General features: G+C 34.8%; 1 protein-coding gene across 1 annotated transcript; it reads right to left on the bottom strand.

The window, feature by feature from the left end:
- Window positions 1-652: 652 nt before the first annotated feature.
- On the bottom strand, window positions 653-14724 carry LOC141326213 (vesicle transport through interaction with t-SNAREs homolog 1B-like). Its single transcript, XM_073834934.1, has 6 exons — window positions 14459-14724; window positions 13243-13301; window positions 10333-10524; window positions 2249-2422; window positions 1116-1177; window positions 653-1015 (listed from the first exon to the last, which is right to left on the bottom strand). The coding sequence occupies exons 1-6, from the start codon at window positions 14553-14555 to the stop codon at window positions 922-924; spliced, it is 678 nt and encodes a 225-aa protein (XP_073691035.1). The 5' UTR covers window positions 14556-14724; the 3' UTR covers window positions 653-921.
- Window positions 14725-15595: the final 871 nt, after the last annotated feature.

The raw sequence follows: 15595 nt of genomic DNA, 5'->3' as shown, positions 1-15595 counted from the left end.
AAAAAGTCAGTATGTCAAGGTGACCTGATAGCCCTGGACACTGGTATTTCCACTATAGCAGGTGTTCGTGTCACTTTATTCTCAGTCATGTTTACAGTAATGTCTACCCCCGTATCTGACAGGCTAAACACACCCCTTTTTCATCCAACCAGGGCTTGTGAAGCAAGTGACGTGCATGTTTATAGCTGTCACTCTCTTGTCCTGGAGTACACTCAGCTCTGTTCTGACTGATTGGAGGAAAAGCTAAAGGAAAACACACCCTTTTTTTTAGAATGAAACCCAAGACCCATTACCTTTAATCCCACGTTAACACTTGTCTCAAAAAAAGTCTAATACAAAATGTACTTCTATTGAGATCATTTTGTTAAAAGTTCAAAGTTCAGTATTAGTTATAGGGACAGTTCACTCAGAAACAAAAAAATCCTTCCATTCCCAACCAGTGATGTTTTGGACCCCATTTCACTGTATGGAACTACATAAGAGTGAGTAAATTATGACAGAATTATCATTTTTGAGTGATCCATCACTTTAAAATGATTGAGGTGTGTAAAAATGTAGACAGGTTGCATATATATTATTTGTCACTTCTTTCACCGGTTCCTTCTGTTTACTCGTCAATCCATACATCCACTACATATGGCATCTTGTTCAAGACAGCTAAGGAGGAAGTAACGGCATCAGCCATTTTTGTACAAGTCCTGATCCTCCAGCAGTCTCAATGTACCATACTCAACTTTAACCATGAGAGCAGTACTTAACGCTAATACAGTTTAGCGCTTAAAATAACTGCCCGTACACGTCCATGTGACACTCACAGTCACAAAAGCATCCAGCACATTGTCGTCGGGTCAGACACCCATGAACATCAGAAATAAGAAGAGGGAAAGGTGGAGTCTTATAAAGTCTCATGTGTCTCATTGCCTACTTGCGGAAGAACTTCAAGTAGACCACCCCTGCCAAGATAGCCAGCTCCATGATGATAATGACTGATAGTAGCAGTTTGTTTGTCACCAGTCTGTAATGACAGGGAAGGAAGAGGTTTGACTCAGTATGTTCTCAGAAATAGATTTGGAAACGATTCTAGTGATGTAAAATGTGTTTCATAAGAGTCTCACCGTCTGGACATTGCACGCAGAATTTTCCTGCTGCGGCTCAGGTTCTCACCAGTGTGAACCAACTGATGATGAAGTAAGAGAAGGGGGTGGCGGTAAGAGCAGAGAAAGATAAGTTGTGAAGTCATTGTACACATTTCACTTCTGCGGTGTATTACAGTTGAGGTCAAAAGTTTAATTTAGTACTGTCCTGAATAAGATATTTCAGATAAAAGATGTTTACACATAGTCAATAAGAGAAAAGTTGAATATATAAAAATCACCCCGTTCAAAAGTTTACATCCCCTTGATTCTTAATACTATGTTGTTACCTGAATGATCCACAGCTGAGTTTTTTTTGTTTGTTTGTTTGTTTAGTGTTAGTTGTTCATGAGTCCCTTGTTTGTCCTGAACAGCTAAACCGCCAGCTGTTCTTCAGAAAAATCCCACAAATTCTTCGGTTTGCAGTATTTTTGTGTATTTGAACCCTTTCTAACAATGACTGTATGATTTTGAGATCCATCTTTACACACTGACGACAACTGAGAGACTCATATGCGGGGGGTGAAAACTTTTTGAATTTGAAGATTTAACTTTTAAAGATTTTTTTTTTTTTTAATTTAACTTCTTTTGTCTTCTGGGAAACATGTTAATATCTTCTTTAGCTTTTGAAGAGCAGTACTGAATGAAAAAATATTACACTTAGGCAACATAAAAAAATGTTCACATCATTCTGTTCAAAAGTTTACACCCTTGGCTCTTAATGCATCGTTTTTCCTTTTGGAGCATCAGTGAGCGTTTGAACCTTCTGTAATAATCGCATATGAGTCCCTTAGTTGTCCTCAGTGTGAAAACATGGATCTCAAAATCATACAGTCATTGGTATGGGTTCAAATACACAAAAATGCTAGAAAACCAAAGAATCTGTAGGACATGAAGGATTTTTTCTGAACAGCAGGCAGTTTAATCGTTCAGGACAAACAAGGGTCTCATAAACAATTATCCCTAAACAAAAACACACAGCTCTGGATCATTCAGGTAACAACACAGTATTAAGAATCAAAGGGATGTAAACTTTTGAACAGGGTCATTAAACTTTTGACCGCAACTGTATCTGCTTGTTTAACAACAGGCGATGGGCTAGATATCTCTCTTACTCTGTCTCTGGTGCGGTCCAGTTGATCTCTCTGTTCTCCGAGCTCCTCTATGATGTCTGTGCCAATTTGGTCTGTCTCTGCCGCAATCCGTTGAGTTCGCTCAATACTCTTTGACGCATTATTTAGAGACTCTGTCCCCTGGACAAGCAAAGCACGCTGAGACTGCAGATGAGTCTGCAAAAACAAACATTTCAACAATTAGTAACTGTTTAACTGCGGCATACTCCGTTATAATACAAGTGTAAACTGTATTCACTCATAATTACTGATATGAAATACAGACATTACTGCAACAGAGCACAATTTTTAATTTTTCGTTCACTGAATGGAAAATTAAATTCAGAACAATTGTAATCAGCAGGAAAGTGAGTTAAAATGTTATGAAGCATTGGCATTTATCATGGAAAGAACCAGAGCTGCCCTACTGGGAACATTCTTATCTTTTCCAGCTTTAGAAAATACAAAGTATCCACATGCCGTGGAAAAATAGAAATAAGATCATCTATTTAGCTACTAATGAAGAGAAGGCTAGTACTGACTGGAAGAAATCCAAGTCCGAACTTTGGGAATTCTAACAACTGCAGTAGTAGGACAGACATCAACCTTGACTTTAAATATTTTGGATGCAGTCTTAAAATAGTTATTCCAAAAGTTATGAAGCATCTTTTAAGATAGACCTACCATAAAAAAATATATATTCATAGATATACATAATTATCATAACCTATTTACAACATTTTTTTTGTCGCTAGACTTATATTACGCTTGAAAAACACTTTACAGTTGCAATTTCTTTATATTTTAAAATAAAACAATGTTATTTGAACAATTACACCTTCTTGAGCCATGTGGCAATATTTGTTGTTTTATTAATTATATCGAATTCCATGCACCACAAACCTGCTCATCCCCACAGCCATGTACAAAGGGAAAGTGCTTTATTTAGGTCAAAAACTGTTTTTTGCCTACAATTTAAACAATTTAAATGTATTCATTCAAATATATGATGTAAATAGCATAAAAAAAAACCTAAATCCTCTGGAGTTGTGTCATCTGTGTTACCGTTTAACAATTTTTTTTATTTTGAAATAAAAAAAAAATCACACTGATGACATCACTTGACTTCCTTCTTTCTATTTCCTGAAAATCTATGAAGAAAGGCCCATGCTAAGTCCACTGGTTCAGAAATTTTCTCATGATTTCATATGAAGCTTTAAATGAACTCACTGGTATGACCTCATATGAACCAAAATTGTAAAATATATATATATATATATATATATATATATATATATATATATATATATATATATATATATATATATAAAAGAATACAAATTGACAGATTGATACTTAATTTAGTGAGTATACCATGATTGACAATGTGGTTTGATACCCTTAGACCTTACAACAGCTATTTTCCACCAAAATTGTCACTGGTGTCACCTTCCTTATGGCTAAATAAACGCACAAAAAAGATTTAAAAAAAAAATTCATAAAGCAGTCATTTATGTGTATTCATAAAGTCAAAAGGTAATCTAATAATGTAGTCTAAGTTTAAATGTAAAAAAATAAATACATTTTAAGTAGGGGTGGGCATAGATTAATTTTTTTAATCTAGATTAAAATGGCTAATTTGAATTCTGCTGAAGGCATTCAGAATATGTGTGCTACCCAAATAATGACTAAACATGTTACACCGTACTTTTATTTTGACAGGTTGCCGTGAAGTTTCTGTGTATACATACAGTATGACATGATGCGAGTTTTCTCAAATGAAACGGTATAAGTGACACTCACGGCAGTTTTGGAGATTGAGTTTATCAGTTCATGTGAGATGCAAATGCCAAAAATTACCGGGAGCGTCACGTGTGTTTCAGTATGCGTGTAGTAAAAGCGCGTCTCCACCATTCATAGTATGAATTTCATACATACAGCTAGGCAAACGGAACATACCGGATTCATATTAAAACGGTCTTTTTGCATTTCAGTTTTTACAGACACTAGTCCATATCGCGATTTGAATTAAGTGACAGACCATATTTGATTTATGAATCCAAAAAACGACGAATTTACGTGGCATTTCGCGCTATAGTAGATTCGGTTTTTATGAATGGAGGACGACGCGATCCCGTCTGTGTTTTGGCGGAGGAGACGTAAACGCGCGACCATATTCTATAGTCTTTGGTATACATCCGCGTTAAACTATCAAGGTGAAAGTCATCATAGCTTGCGTAGTTTAGACCCAGCTCCCAACCCAATTTTGAGAATAGATTAACGGCGATATTTTTTTTATCGCCAGATAAAAATCTCACGTTAACGCAGCACGTTAACGCCGATAACGGCCCACCACTAATTTTAAGACATATTTCCATACCAAAAGTGGACATTTCTGTTGAATGACTCAGACATTTTTAATTATAATATGACCTACTTATATTGCATAATTTAAAACCTTATGTAATATAGCATTACATAACAGTCCTATTATGGTATGATTGTTTTTGGTTCATTCCAATTATGCAAAATGTATCATGGGATGAGTCATTTTATTTTAGTTTGATCTTCAAATATGTTCTTGGCTTGGACTCCAAGACTGTCATTTATCTCAGCGCTGATTGATGCGATTCAAAGCTTGTCTTGTCTAGCATGTCTAACTGAAGAAAGGTGACCAAAAAATGAATGGGACGATTATGTATCGAACTGAACACCGATGAGAAAAGTGAGCAGTAACTGTTGCTGACTATTGCTCTTTTGGGCAGCCGTGGCCTAATTGTTAGTGTCGGACTTGTAACCCGAAGGTTGCGGGTTCGAGTCTCAGGTCTGGCAGGGATTGTAGGTGGGGGGAGTGAATATCCAGCACTCTCTCCACCCTCAATACCACGACTGAGGTGAGTCCCTTGAGCAAGGCATCGAACCCCCAACTGCTCCCCGGACACTGCAGCAATAGCAATATGGCTGCCCACTGCTCCGGGTGTGTGTTCACGGTGTGTGTGTGTTCACTACTGTGTGTGCACTTGGTTAAATGCAGAGCACAAATTCCGAGTATGGATCACCATACTTGGCCTCACTTCACCTCCTTTCCTTTCCTTTTGACTGTCACTGAATCAAACAAGTACTCAAAAAACGCACACAAATAAATCCATTATAAATCTGTAAAGTCCATTTAAAATTAAGAATATGTTCTTCTTTTCAGGTCTTTCTGATGACCTTCACTTCCTCAGTTTCAAAGAGTTTAGAAACAGGACTCTTGGGACATAATGCATAACCTTGCTCAAGGCAACCTTCTGTGTATGCAAAAGAGAAAGTTTGTTCCATTCCAGTGCAACAGGTATCGTTGCAGCCTCATGTTATGCATGTTTATGGCAAACAGGGTGGATCTGTTATAGATCTCAGTTTTATTTTTAGAATTGCATAACAATGACGCCAACTTTGGGTCAATATACAAAGCCGTCCTTATATCCCTACGTTGTAATATTATCCTTATGTTGTTATTATTACAAGCATTAGTTGTAATTTTTGAAATATGTTTGTTGTGTCTACTTAAAGGGTTAGTTCACACAAAAATATAAATTCTGGCAATAATTACTCGCGCTCATGTTGTTCCAAACCCGTAAGACCTTTGTTCGTCTTCGGAACACACATTTAGAACGTTTTGAACGTGTCATTTGGGTCATTCCGTGTCAAATCAACCAAATTTCCCTTTTTGATTTTGCTATTATTTTTTCTGAAGAAAGTAGACATGTATTGTGATGACAGCCAAACTTATAAATGTCATGAATGAATATGTACGGAGCAATCTATTATTTTGTGAAGAAGGGATCAAAATGGCAATTTTCAGAATTTTACTTTTACACAGAGATTGGTAGGTCTGTTAGTAAAATCTGTTGTCTTTATTGCATTATGTGCCAATGGTAACCATTCATAAATGGGTGTACATTTTAACGATTTACTCTTGGAGCCATATTAAAATTCCAAAATCTCTGGAACCTAATCATACAGGGCATTAAAAATGTATATGCCAAAAGAAGTTTGTTAAGACCCAATATATCAGAGGACATCAAGATATCTTTAATACTTCTTGAGTTGCCGGCATGCAAACCTTTGAGAAAAAAACTTAAAAAGTGCTGTTTCCCCATTTTTGAATGGTCATTATTGGCATATAATCTAACAAAGAATGCTGAAGTCAACAGATTTTACTAAAAGACCTCCCAATCTCTGTGTAAAATTAACATTATGATGCTGCCATCTTTCTTAAGTCATTTGTAATTTGACTGAATCTTAGGTGAATTTTGGCATTTTGTTCCCCCTCTACAAAACAGTAAATTACTCAGTAAATTTTCATCCCTGACATTTAAAATTTTGGCTTTCATTACTTTACATGTCTAACTTTCTTCAGAAAAAAATATCGGTAAATATGTCTCGCCAAACGACATGAAATCTGTTGAAAACCTCAAAAAATTAGTGCAATTCTGAGTTTGCTACACACTTGAGTGGGCTGATCAAACCACCTCTAGAAACACTCTTCTCTCTATATGCACCAGACACTTTCTTACAAACACTCCATGTTACAAAGACTCAACAAGATAACACAAATGCATATATGTGTATTTATTTAACATATTGCATGACGTGCTTTTTGACCTTAATATCTCTTTTGCACAATATCTTGCACAATATTGTACAGTATTATGTAGTACATAGTCTGTCTTAGGTTGTGTATAGTCAACTTTTTATATTATATGTATAGTTAGATATCCGCTTCAGTAAGTTAGCTATGTATAGGTTTAGAAAATTGCTCTTACGTCTAGTGTTGTGTGTTTTTATTTGGTCCCGCAAGACACAATTTCTTTCCACTGTATGTTCACACATGTAATGGAATGACAATAAAGCTTGCCTTGACTTGACTTGACTTGAATTCACACGGAATGACTGTTGTGAATGAAGTTGTGTTGCTGTCTACGCAGGGTCAAAAAACTCTTGGATTTCATCAAAAATATCTTAATTTGTGTTTTGAAGATTAACGAAGTTTGAATGTATATTCCCCTCCCCTCAATCAACTAATCAAAAAATCAAAAGTCTAGCTACCAAGAAGATGTTTACCATCTTGTGCTAAAAAACACAGTGCATTCTTTATATCTGATATCAGTTTACCCCTCAAGGTATAGCCAAAGAGTATGGTATAGCAATCTGTTATTAAGCTAAGCTTGGTATGTTATTAACGCATTCTGAGAACAAGCAACCAGATTCTCTCATAACATAACATACAACAGAATTACCAGAAGCCTGAGGTGAGAAGGACGTTATTGTGAAACACATTAACTTATGGAATGCAGACAACTTCAGGCGTGTCATTAAAAAACACACATGATGATTAAGATCTAAAAAGGTCAACAGATTTACGTACTTCCTTTAGGAATACCCATTTGTGGTGTAGCCAGTTACAGCTGGATGAGAACTAGATCCAACAGGAAAGATGTAGAAATTTTCTAGTAATCATCATTGTGCAATTGACCCTTCGCAAAAACCCACCCACTTTAGTTAATGTTGCTATGTCCAACAAACAATGCCACTCTCACACTACACATCATAATCTCACACAGTGAAAAGAACATTGCGGAAAAAAGAGGAAACTGACAACACACAGACAGACAAGACAGAGCAGGTTACTTCTGTTATGAAACAAAGTCTCCACTTTAAAATGTTGTCATTTAAGAAATTCAAACAATAAATACCGTTTTGTGGCTCTTTAATGTGTCATGACAGATTACTGTATTGCCTTATACAATCGAAACGTGAACCGATTATCTTTTCTTATTTACTTGAACACAAAATAAACATGAATGGATATCAGAACATATTTTCAAGCACAGAAAGATGTCAATACACACAATTTTTTAAGTTTATGTCCACCGAAGTTATTCTACTTTCCTGTTTGATTTGATTGTCAGACATAATGGAGGATTCATTGTCACGATTGGTCAGATCACCTGTCAATCAAGCTGTTTGGAAGTCGTGTGTGTAATCAAGGAGTATTATATGTGTAAGTGTAAATCCAAGTCAATGATGGTAAAATTTGTCTATCCTTGGTAACATGAGTTTACCATTATATAAATGTGTTCTCTGCTGTCATTAAAGGTTCAGTACAACCGAGACAGAAAACTGTGACATCATTTGCTTACCCTTATTGTATGACCATCTTCCCCCATTAATCACTTTGTGTTCCACAGGTAAGAGAAAATCATCACCTTCTAACCCTAACCTTTTTAAATGCACCCAAATGTGTGTAATTCATTATTATGTGAAGTTAGGGGTGTGCGATATGACGATTTTTGATCGTGGACGATTAAAATGTCTCCACAATCTGCTTTTGAAAATTGCAGTATCGTGCTTCAGCGTACATCCCTCTCAATATACTGTACAACATGGGACACTGCACTTATTCGCAATCACAAAAGTACATTATTTGCATACAAAGCCTTGCCGGATAAATAACGCTATTTTGTCCTGTTCTGGCAGAAATAACAGTTGGTTATTTCTAAAGCGAAAGTAAACAGTTGAGAGAAAAAGGATGTGCGCCTGTACAGTCGTGGCCAAAAGTTTTGAGAATTACATAAATAAACAAGAAGGGCAGCAAAGAAGCCACTTCTCTCCAAAAAAAAAAAAAACCATCAGGGACAGATTGATCTTCTGCAAAAAGTATGGCGAATGGACTGCTGAGGACTGGGGCAAAGTCATATTCTCCGATGAAGCCTCTTTCTGATTGTTTGGGGCATCTGGAAAAAGGCTTGTCCGGAGAAGAAAAGGTGAGTGCTAGCATCAGTCCTGTGTCATGCCAACAGTAAAGCATCCTGAGACCATTCATGTGTGGGGTTACTTCTCATCCAAGGGAGTGGGCTCACTCACAATTTTGCCCAAAACCACAGCCATGAATAAAGAATGGTACCAAAACACCCTCCAACAGCAACTTCTTCCAACAATCAAACAACAGTTTGGTGAAGAACAATGCATTTTCCAGCACGATGGAGCACCGTGTCATAAGGCAAAAGTGATAACTAAGTGGCTCAGGGACCAAAACGTTGAAATATTGGGTCCATGGCCTGGAAACTCCCCAGATTTTAATCCCATTGAGAACTTGTGGTCAATCCTCAAGAGGCGGGTGGACAAACAAAAACCCACTAATTCTGACAAACTCCAAGAAGTGATTATGAAAGAATGGGTTGCTATCAGTCAGGATTTGGCCCAGAAGTTGATTGAGAGCATGCCCAGTCGAATTGCAGAGGTCCTGAAAAAGAAGGGCCAACACTGCAAATACTGACTCTTTGCATAAATGTCATGTAATTGTCGATAAAAGCCTTTGAAACGTATGAAGTGCTTGTAATTATATTTCAGTACATCACACAAACAACTGAAACAAAGATCTAAAAGCAGTTTAGCAGCAAACTTTGTGAAAACTAATATTTGAGTCATTCTCAAAACTTTTGGCCACGACTGTATATCCGATGCGTGCAGCTCTTAAAGACAGAACTAAACATGCTGCCTTGGTTACCCACATTCTTCAAAATAAGTTTTATGTTCAACATTATGAATGTTTTATGTTTAAAATTAAAAAGTGAGTAAATAATGACAGAATTGTCATTTTTGGGTGATGGTAGGCTAATAAAACAAAACACAAAGAAAAATCACTCACTGCTCTTGACTGAAGAACTTTAATACAGTTGCTTTAATAAGAATCAGTGTATAATTTATGTACGTAGTGTATATAGTGTTTTATTTTTGTTCATTCAATTTCTTAAAAATTACACCAACTGTACTTGAAAATTAAAGCACAGTTTGTTTTATTTGTATATTATGTGTATTTGTAACATTAAGCCTAAAAGGGACATTTTAATAGGGAAATTAGTTTGGCTGTACTGCTCAGACAACTTGCAAAATAGTAAAACCAACATGACAAAGAATTGTGATAAAATCATAAATCGTGATATTTCTGAAAAAAAAATGGTTTTGTGATATTTTTGCCATATCACCCACCCCTATGTGAAGTACTACTTCTTTTAGTGAAGGACTGACAAAACTCTACTCACACTCTGGTCATTCTGAGCAGCATAAATCCCTTGTCTGCCATCTCCAATCTGACTTGAAAACCCCTGTGTCGCTGAGAGGCGTATGTCTCTCTGTAGTTTGGCCAGATCTCGCCGGTACAGTCGAATCTTTGTTGACATGGGGGTTCGGTAGGATGATGGAGCACCAAACAGCTCCTGTTCCATGCCCTGAAGCTGGAAGAGACATCGCACGTTCACTGATAAACTCAGAAGAGGCAGTCAGTCGGTTCTTGTGTTGCTGTGTATTTACATAAACTATCGTTAAGTTGTGGGTCAATACGTTTTTTTTTATGTTTTCGAAAGAAGTCTCTTATGCTCACCAAGTCAGCATTTGTTTGATAAAAAATACAGTAAAACTGTAATATTAAGAAGTCACTGTTTTATTGTACATTAAAACTGTTGCTTATTCCTTTGATGACATTTTCAGCATCATTACTCCAGTCTTCAGTGTCACATGATCCTTCAAAATATGCTGATTTGGTTTAAAAAAAAATATATATATATTTTTTATCATTTCGTCTCTTTTATTGTTATCTTTGTTAAAACCATGATACATTTTTTCTGGATTCTTTGAACAATAGAAAGTTCAAATAAACAACTTTTTGTTTTTTTTAAAGAACTTTTTTTAATAACATAATAAAAGTCTATTAATTTAAAGCATCCTTGCTAAATATAAGCATTCGGTTCTTCTAAAAAAAATCTTACTGACACCAGACTTTTGAGCAGTACAGTGCAGGAAAGAATCATCTGTGACCCTGGACCACAAAACCAGTCATAAGGGACATATTTTTTGAAATTTGGATTTATAAATTATCAGAAATCTGAATAAACAAGCTTTCCATTGATGTATGGTTTGTTAGAATAGGATATTTGGCTGAGATACAACTATTTATATATTGAGAAAATCACCTTTAAAGTTGTTCAAGTGAAGTTCTTAGCAATGTATATTACTAATAAAATATATGTTTTGATTTTATTGTAGGAAATTTACAACATATTTTCATGGAACATGATCTTTACTTAAAATATGAATGATTTCTGTCTTAAAATAATAAATTATCATTTTGACCCATACAGTGTATTGTTGACTATTGCTACAAATATATCAGTGCTACTAATGACTGGTTTTGTGGTCCAGGTTCACATAAGAATGAGCTAATGTACGGTGTTATCGTTTTGTAGAGTTACATATAGTTACATTTCACATTCAAATAATAGTAATACAATGCAACAATAGTAACTTGTCTACACACAATACAAATGATTCAAAACACTTAACAGGGGTTTGCGTGTCCTAACAAGGCAGACTGTCACTTGTTGTATAAAGCACTACTGCCACCTGGTGTCTCTTAACTGATCTAAATACAAATACTTTGAATGCAAAGTTGCATATCATCCAAAACCTTAACCCCCTCTGCTCCTCTCTGGTTGAATGAAATGCCAACCTACACCAGTTTTGCTGAGACTATCATAATTCTGTTTCCTCATCTAGATTTCTAATTCACTTGGCAGGGTATATTATAAATACAGTATACGTATTTTTCTTAATTTGAATGTCGCATTGGATAAAAGCACCTGCAAATGTCATCAAGGTTCTCACTATTTAAAAGAATATTTTTATACAACAGTGCTGTGTTGATGTAAAAATATTTAAATATATTAAAATATCATGAAACTTTCCCATTGCTAAGTTTTGCTTAAAGCTTATGACAGCTGGCAAATCAAATGTCATTAAAATAAATAAATAAAATTCCAGAGTTGCACTGGCAAAAAGCAATTACTACACTACCACACTTACTTTAATCCAAATGCTGGGTTTAGCCTGTTGGGTCATTTTATTCGGTTATTTTAAACATTTTTATCCAGGTGCTAGGTAGTTTTTCTACACTATAAAAATGCTGGGATATTTTTTTAAACCCAAATGCTGGGTTCCGCTTATTGGGTCATTTTATTAGGTTATTGTTAATATTTTTTTAACCAGGTGCGGAGTAGTTTTTTTTTTTTTATTGCTAGGTTATTTTTTTTCTCCGATGAAACAACCCAGCTGTTGAGTTACAGTCAGTGCATGGGGTTTTTCCGTCCTCTACAGGAGAGAGTGGTGCTCAGCACCACCGTGCACTTCTTCAGCAAAATAAAGGTTTTGCGTACATTCTATTTAATTTATAATGTCTTTACTGTGCTGTAAAAATATTATTTTACGAAATGGAACATACAAGGACGAGATGTCAGTCAACTGCATCAGCAGCAGTCCTTTCACATGATGGAAATGCCTTTTGCCTTGCATAAACTGATTTAATTTGTTATAATACTGAATTTGATTTAATTAAATTTGATGTTGAATTATGTTCACTAATCTCAGTCTTTAATCTTTGTTTATGGAGTCAGTCACAGCATTTTTCAGCTACGAGTGAAACACGAGACAGCAGTCTGAGGTTCGTAATTTCCCCCCGCGAACAGCAGCCCATAACCGGCTAAGATTTCGGGGACACACCGGCAGGAGAATTAGCACTATTCCGGTGAAAAGTGATTACAGAGAACGGTTGAATACACTTAAATTAAAATGCTACTTTTAATTTAATTTAATTTGCTATTTTTATTATTTTATTTCATATAATAATTTTTAAACAATAGTTGGCTTAAATAAAACAACCCAACCACCTGGGTCAAAATAACTAGCGCTGGGATACCCAGTGATGGGATGCCAAATAACCCAAGTTGGGTTATTTTTAACCTAGAATTTTTTAGAGTGTAGCCAATTATTTATATATTATTTTAGAAGTTTATAAATTACTATAGACATTTACACGTGACTTTTCTAGGTCAAATCATAATTTTAAAATTGTGCCCAAACATTCAACTAGTAGTGTAAATTCAGACCGACAACTAACTTACCACTTCTTCAGCCTCTGAAACACGCTCATCAAAGTCTCTGACAATCCTCTTCCTTTCCTCTGGAAAACAAAAGAGTAAATTAATATCATTAATGTGTTAATATTAACAAAACAATATATCACTAATTTATTTACATTACATTTAATCCTTTAGCAGATGCTTTTATCCAGCAACTTACAAATGAGGGCAACAGAAGCAATCAAAATAACAAACGAGCAACAATATGTGACCCTGGACCACAAAACCAGTCTTAAGTCGCTGGGGTATGTTTGTAGCAATAGCCAAAAATGCTGGGGTATGTTTGTAGCAATAGCCAAAAATACATTGCATGGGTCAAAATTATTGATTTTTCTTTTATGTCAAAAATCATTAGGAAATTAAGTAAAGATCATGTTCCATGAAGATTTTTTGTAAAATTCCTACTGTAAATATATCAAAATTTAACTTTTGATTAGTAATATGCATTGTTAAGATCCTAATTTGGACAACTTTAAAGGTGATTTTCTCAGGATTTTGATTTTTTTGCACCCTCAGATTCCTGATTTTCAAATAGATGTATCTCGGCCAAATATTGTCCTATCCTAACAAACCATATATCAATAGAAAGCTTATTTACTGAGCTTTCATATTATATATACATCTCAGTTTTGTAAAATTTAACCTTATGACTAGTTTTGTGGTCCAGGGTCACATATGTAAGTGTAACAAGTCCCGATTAGTCTAACGCAGTACACATAGCAAGGTGTTTTTTTTTATCATAAATAAAAAGAATAATAGCTAGATAGAAAAGAAACAGAATAGATAGAGCTAGGGTCAAGTTATTGTTTTTTTTTTTCATAGTAATTAAAAAGAAGTAGATTAAATAGAGAAAGAACAAAAAATGCTAGTGTTAGAGGGTCAGTTTTTTAAAATAATAAATAAAAAGGAAACAAGAAGATAGAATAGAAACAGAATATAGAGTAATAACGTAATAACAATGCAGATTAAACAACAGATATTGGTTCATAACGCTGAATCTGTAGCATTTTAACAACAACAACAACAACAATAATAATAATAATAATAGTAAGTAAAATTTAATTGAAAAGCAAAAACATATGCTTAGAAAAAAAAAACCTTATTTCTGTCCACACGGAGACTATATAAACAATATAAACAGCTCAAATATCAAATCCTGCTGTCAGGATTTTGTTATAGATATGAAGAGTTTATTTACCTCCCTGGCACCTCTGCGCCCGTTCAGGCATTAACTTCACTTCGTCATACAGAGATCTATACATCTCATGCAGCTTTTCATACTCCTCAGAAGACATATTGGAGCGATTATATCGAAGCCTAAAGCAAAGAAATTTTAATTTCCGAAATCAATAAGGAGGTAATAAAAGAAAAAAGAATTAGGCGTTTGTTGTGGTCTGTAAATAGTGAGAATTAATCGGCTTTTGGAGCAATAACAAGATCCTCGGGATAGCAGGTGATGCTTCCTTGTCGGAGCTCGTGATTATAGGTGGCTTTGTTTTTGCCTGAAAAAAAAAGGGGGAGAAAGACCCAAGACATTATTTTAAAAATCTAAACACCTACAATGCAGTTATATAATAATATTTATGTGCATTACTAATACTTTAAGATACCTCATATTGCACAATTTAGCAAACGTGTGCGACAGTTTAGCAAGGCAAACAGATGGACAGCTTGCGTCATAAATACATTGTGGGATTTGTAGTTTATATTTTTCAGTAACCCCAAATAAACTGGTTTTGAAAATATTATCGCCCAATCTAAACTTAAACTGAGTGACAGATGAAAAAAGCGATTACATCTGTAACTAACGTGCATAAATTACTTATTATGATTATACTATGGCTTCATATTCGTTTTATGATTCCAGTTCCTGGAAAAATAGTTTTAGTATAGTTTCATTTTCACACTTGATTGGCATTGTTTTAATCTCACACAAAAATATATATATATAAAATAAATATAATGAATATATAATAAATACTACAAAAATAAGTGTTAGTAAATGTAACAAAAATAATACTTTTAAAATAAAATATAACAAAATAAATGGCATGAACATCCATACTATATGTGACTCTGGACCACAAAACCAGTGTTATGTAGCACGGGTATATTTGTAGCAATCGCTAAAAATTCAAAATGATCGATTTTTCTTTCATGACAAAAATCATTAGGTAAATTTCAAATAGTAAATTTCCTACCGCAAATATATATCAAAACTTAATTTTTGATTGGTAATATGTATTGCTAAGAATTTCATTTGGACAACTTTAAAGGCTTTTTTCTCAATATTTAGATTTTTGCGCCCTCAGATTCCAGATATTCAATAAGTTGT

Source organism: Garra rufa, chromosome 2, assembly GCF_049309525.1.
Source record: "Garra rufa chromosome 2, GarRuf1.0, whole genome shotgun sequence".
NCBI lineage: Eukaryota > Metazoa > Chordata > Actinopteri > Cypriniformes > Cyprinidae > Garra > Garra rufa.
This window is presented reverse-complemented; position numbering and strand designations above follow the sequence as displayed.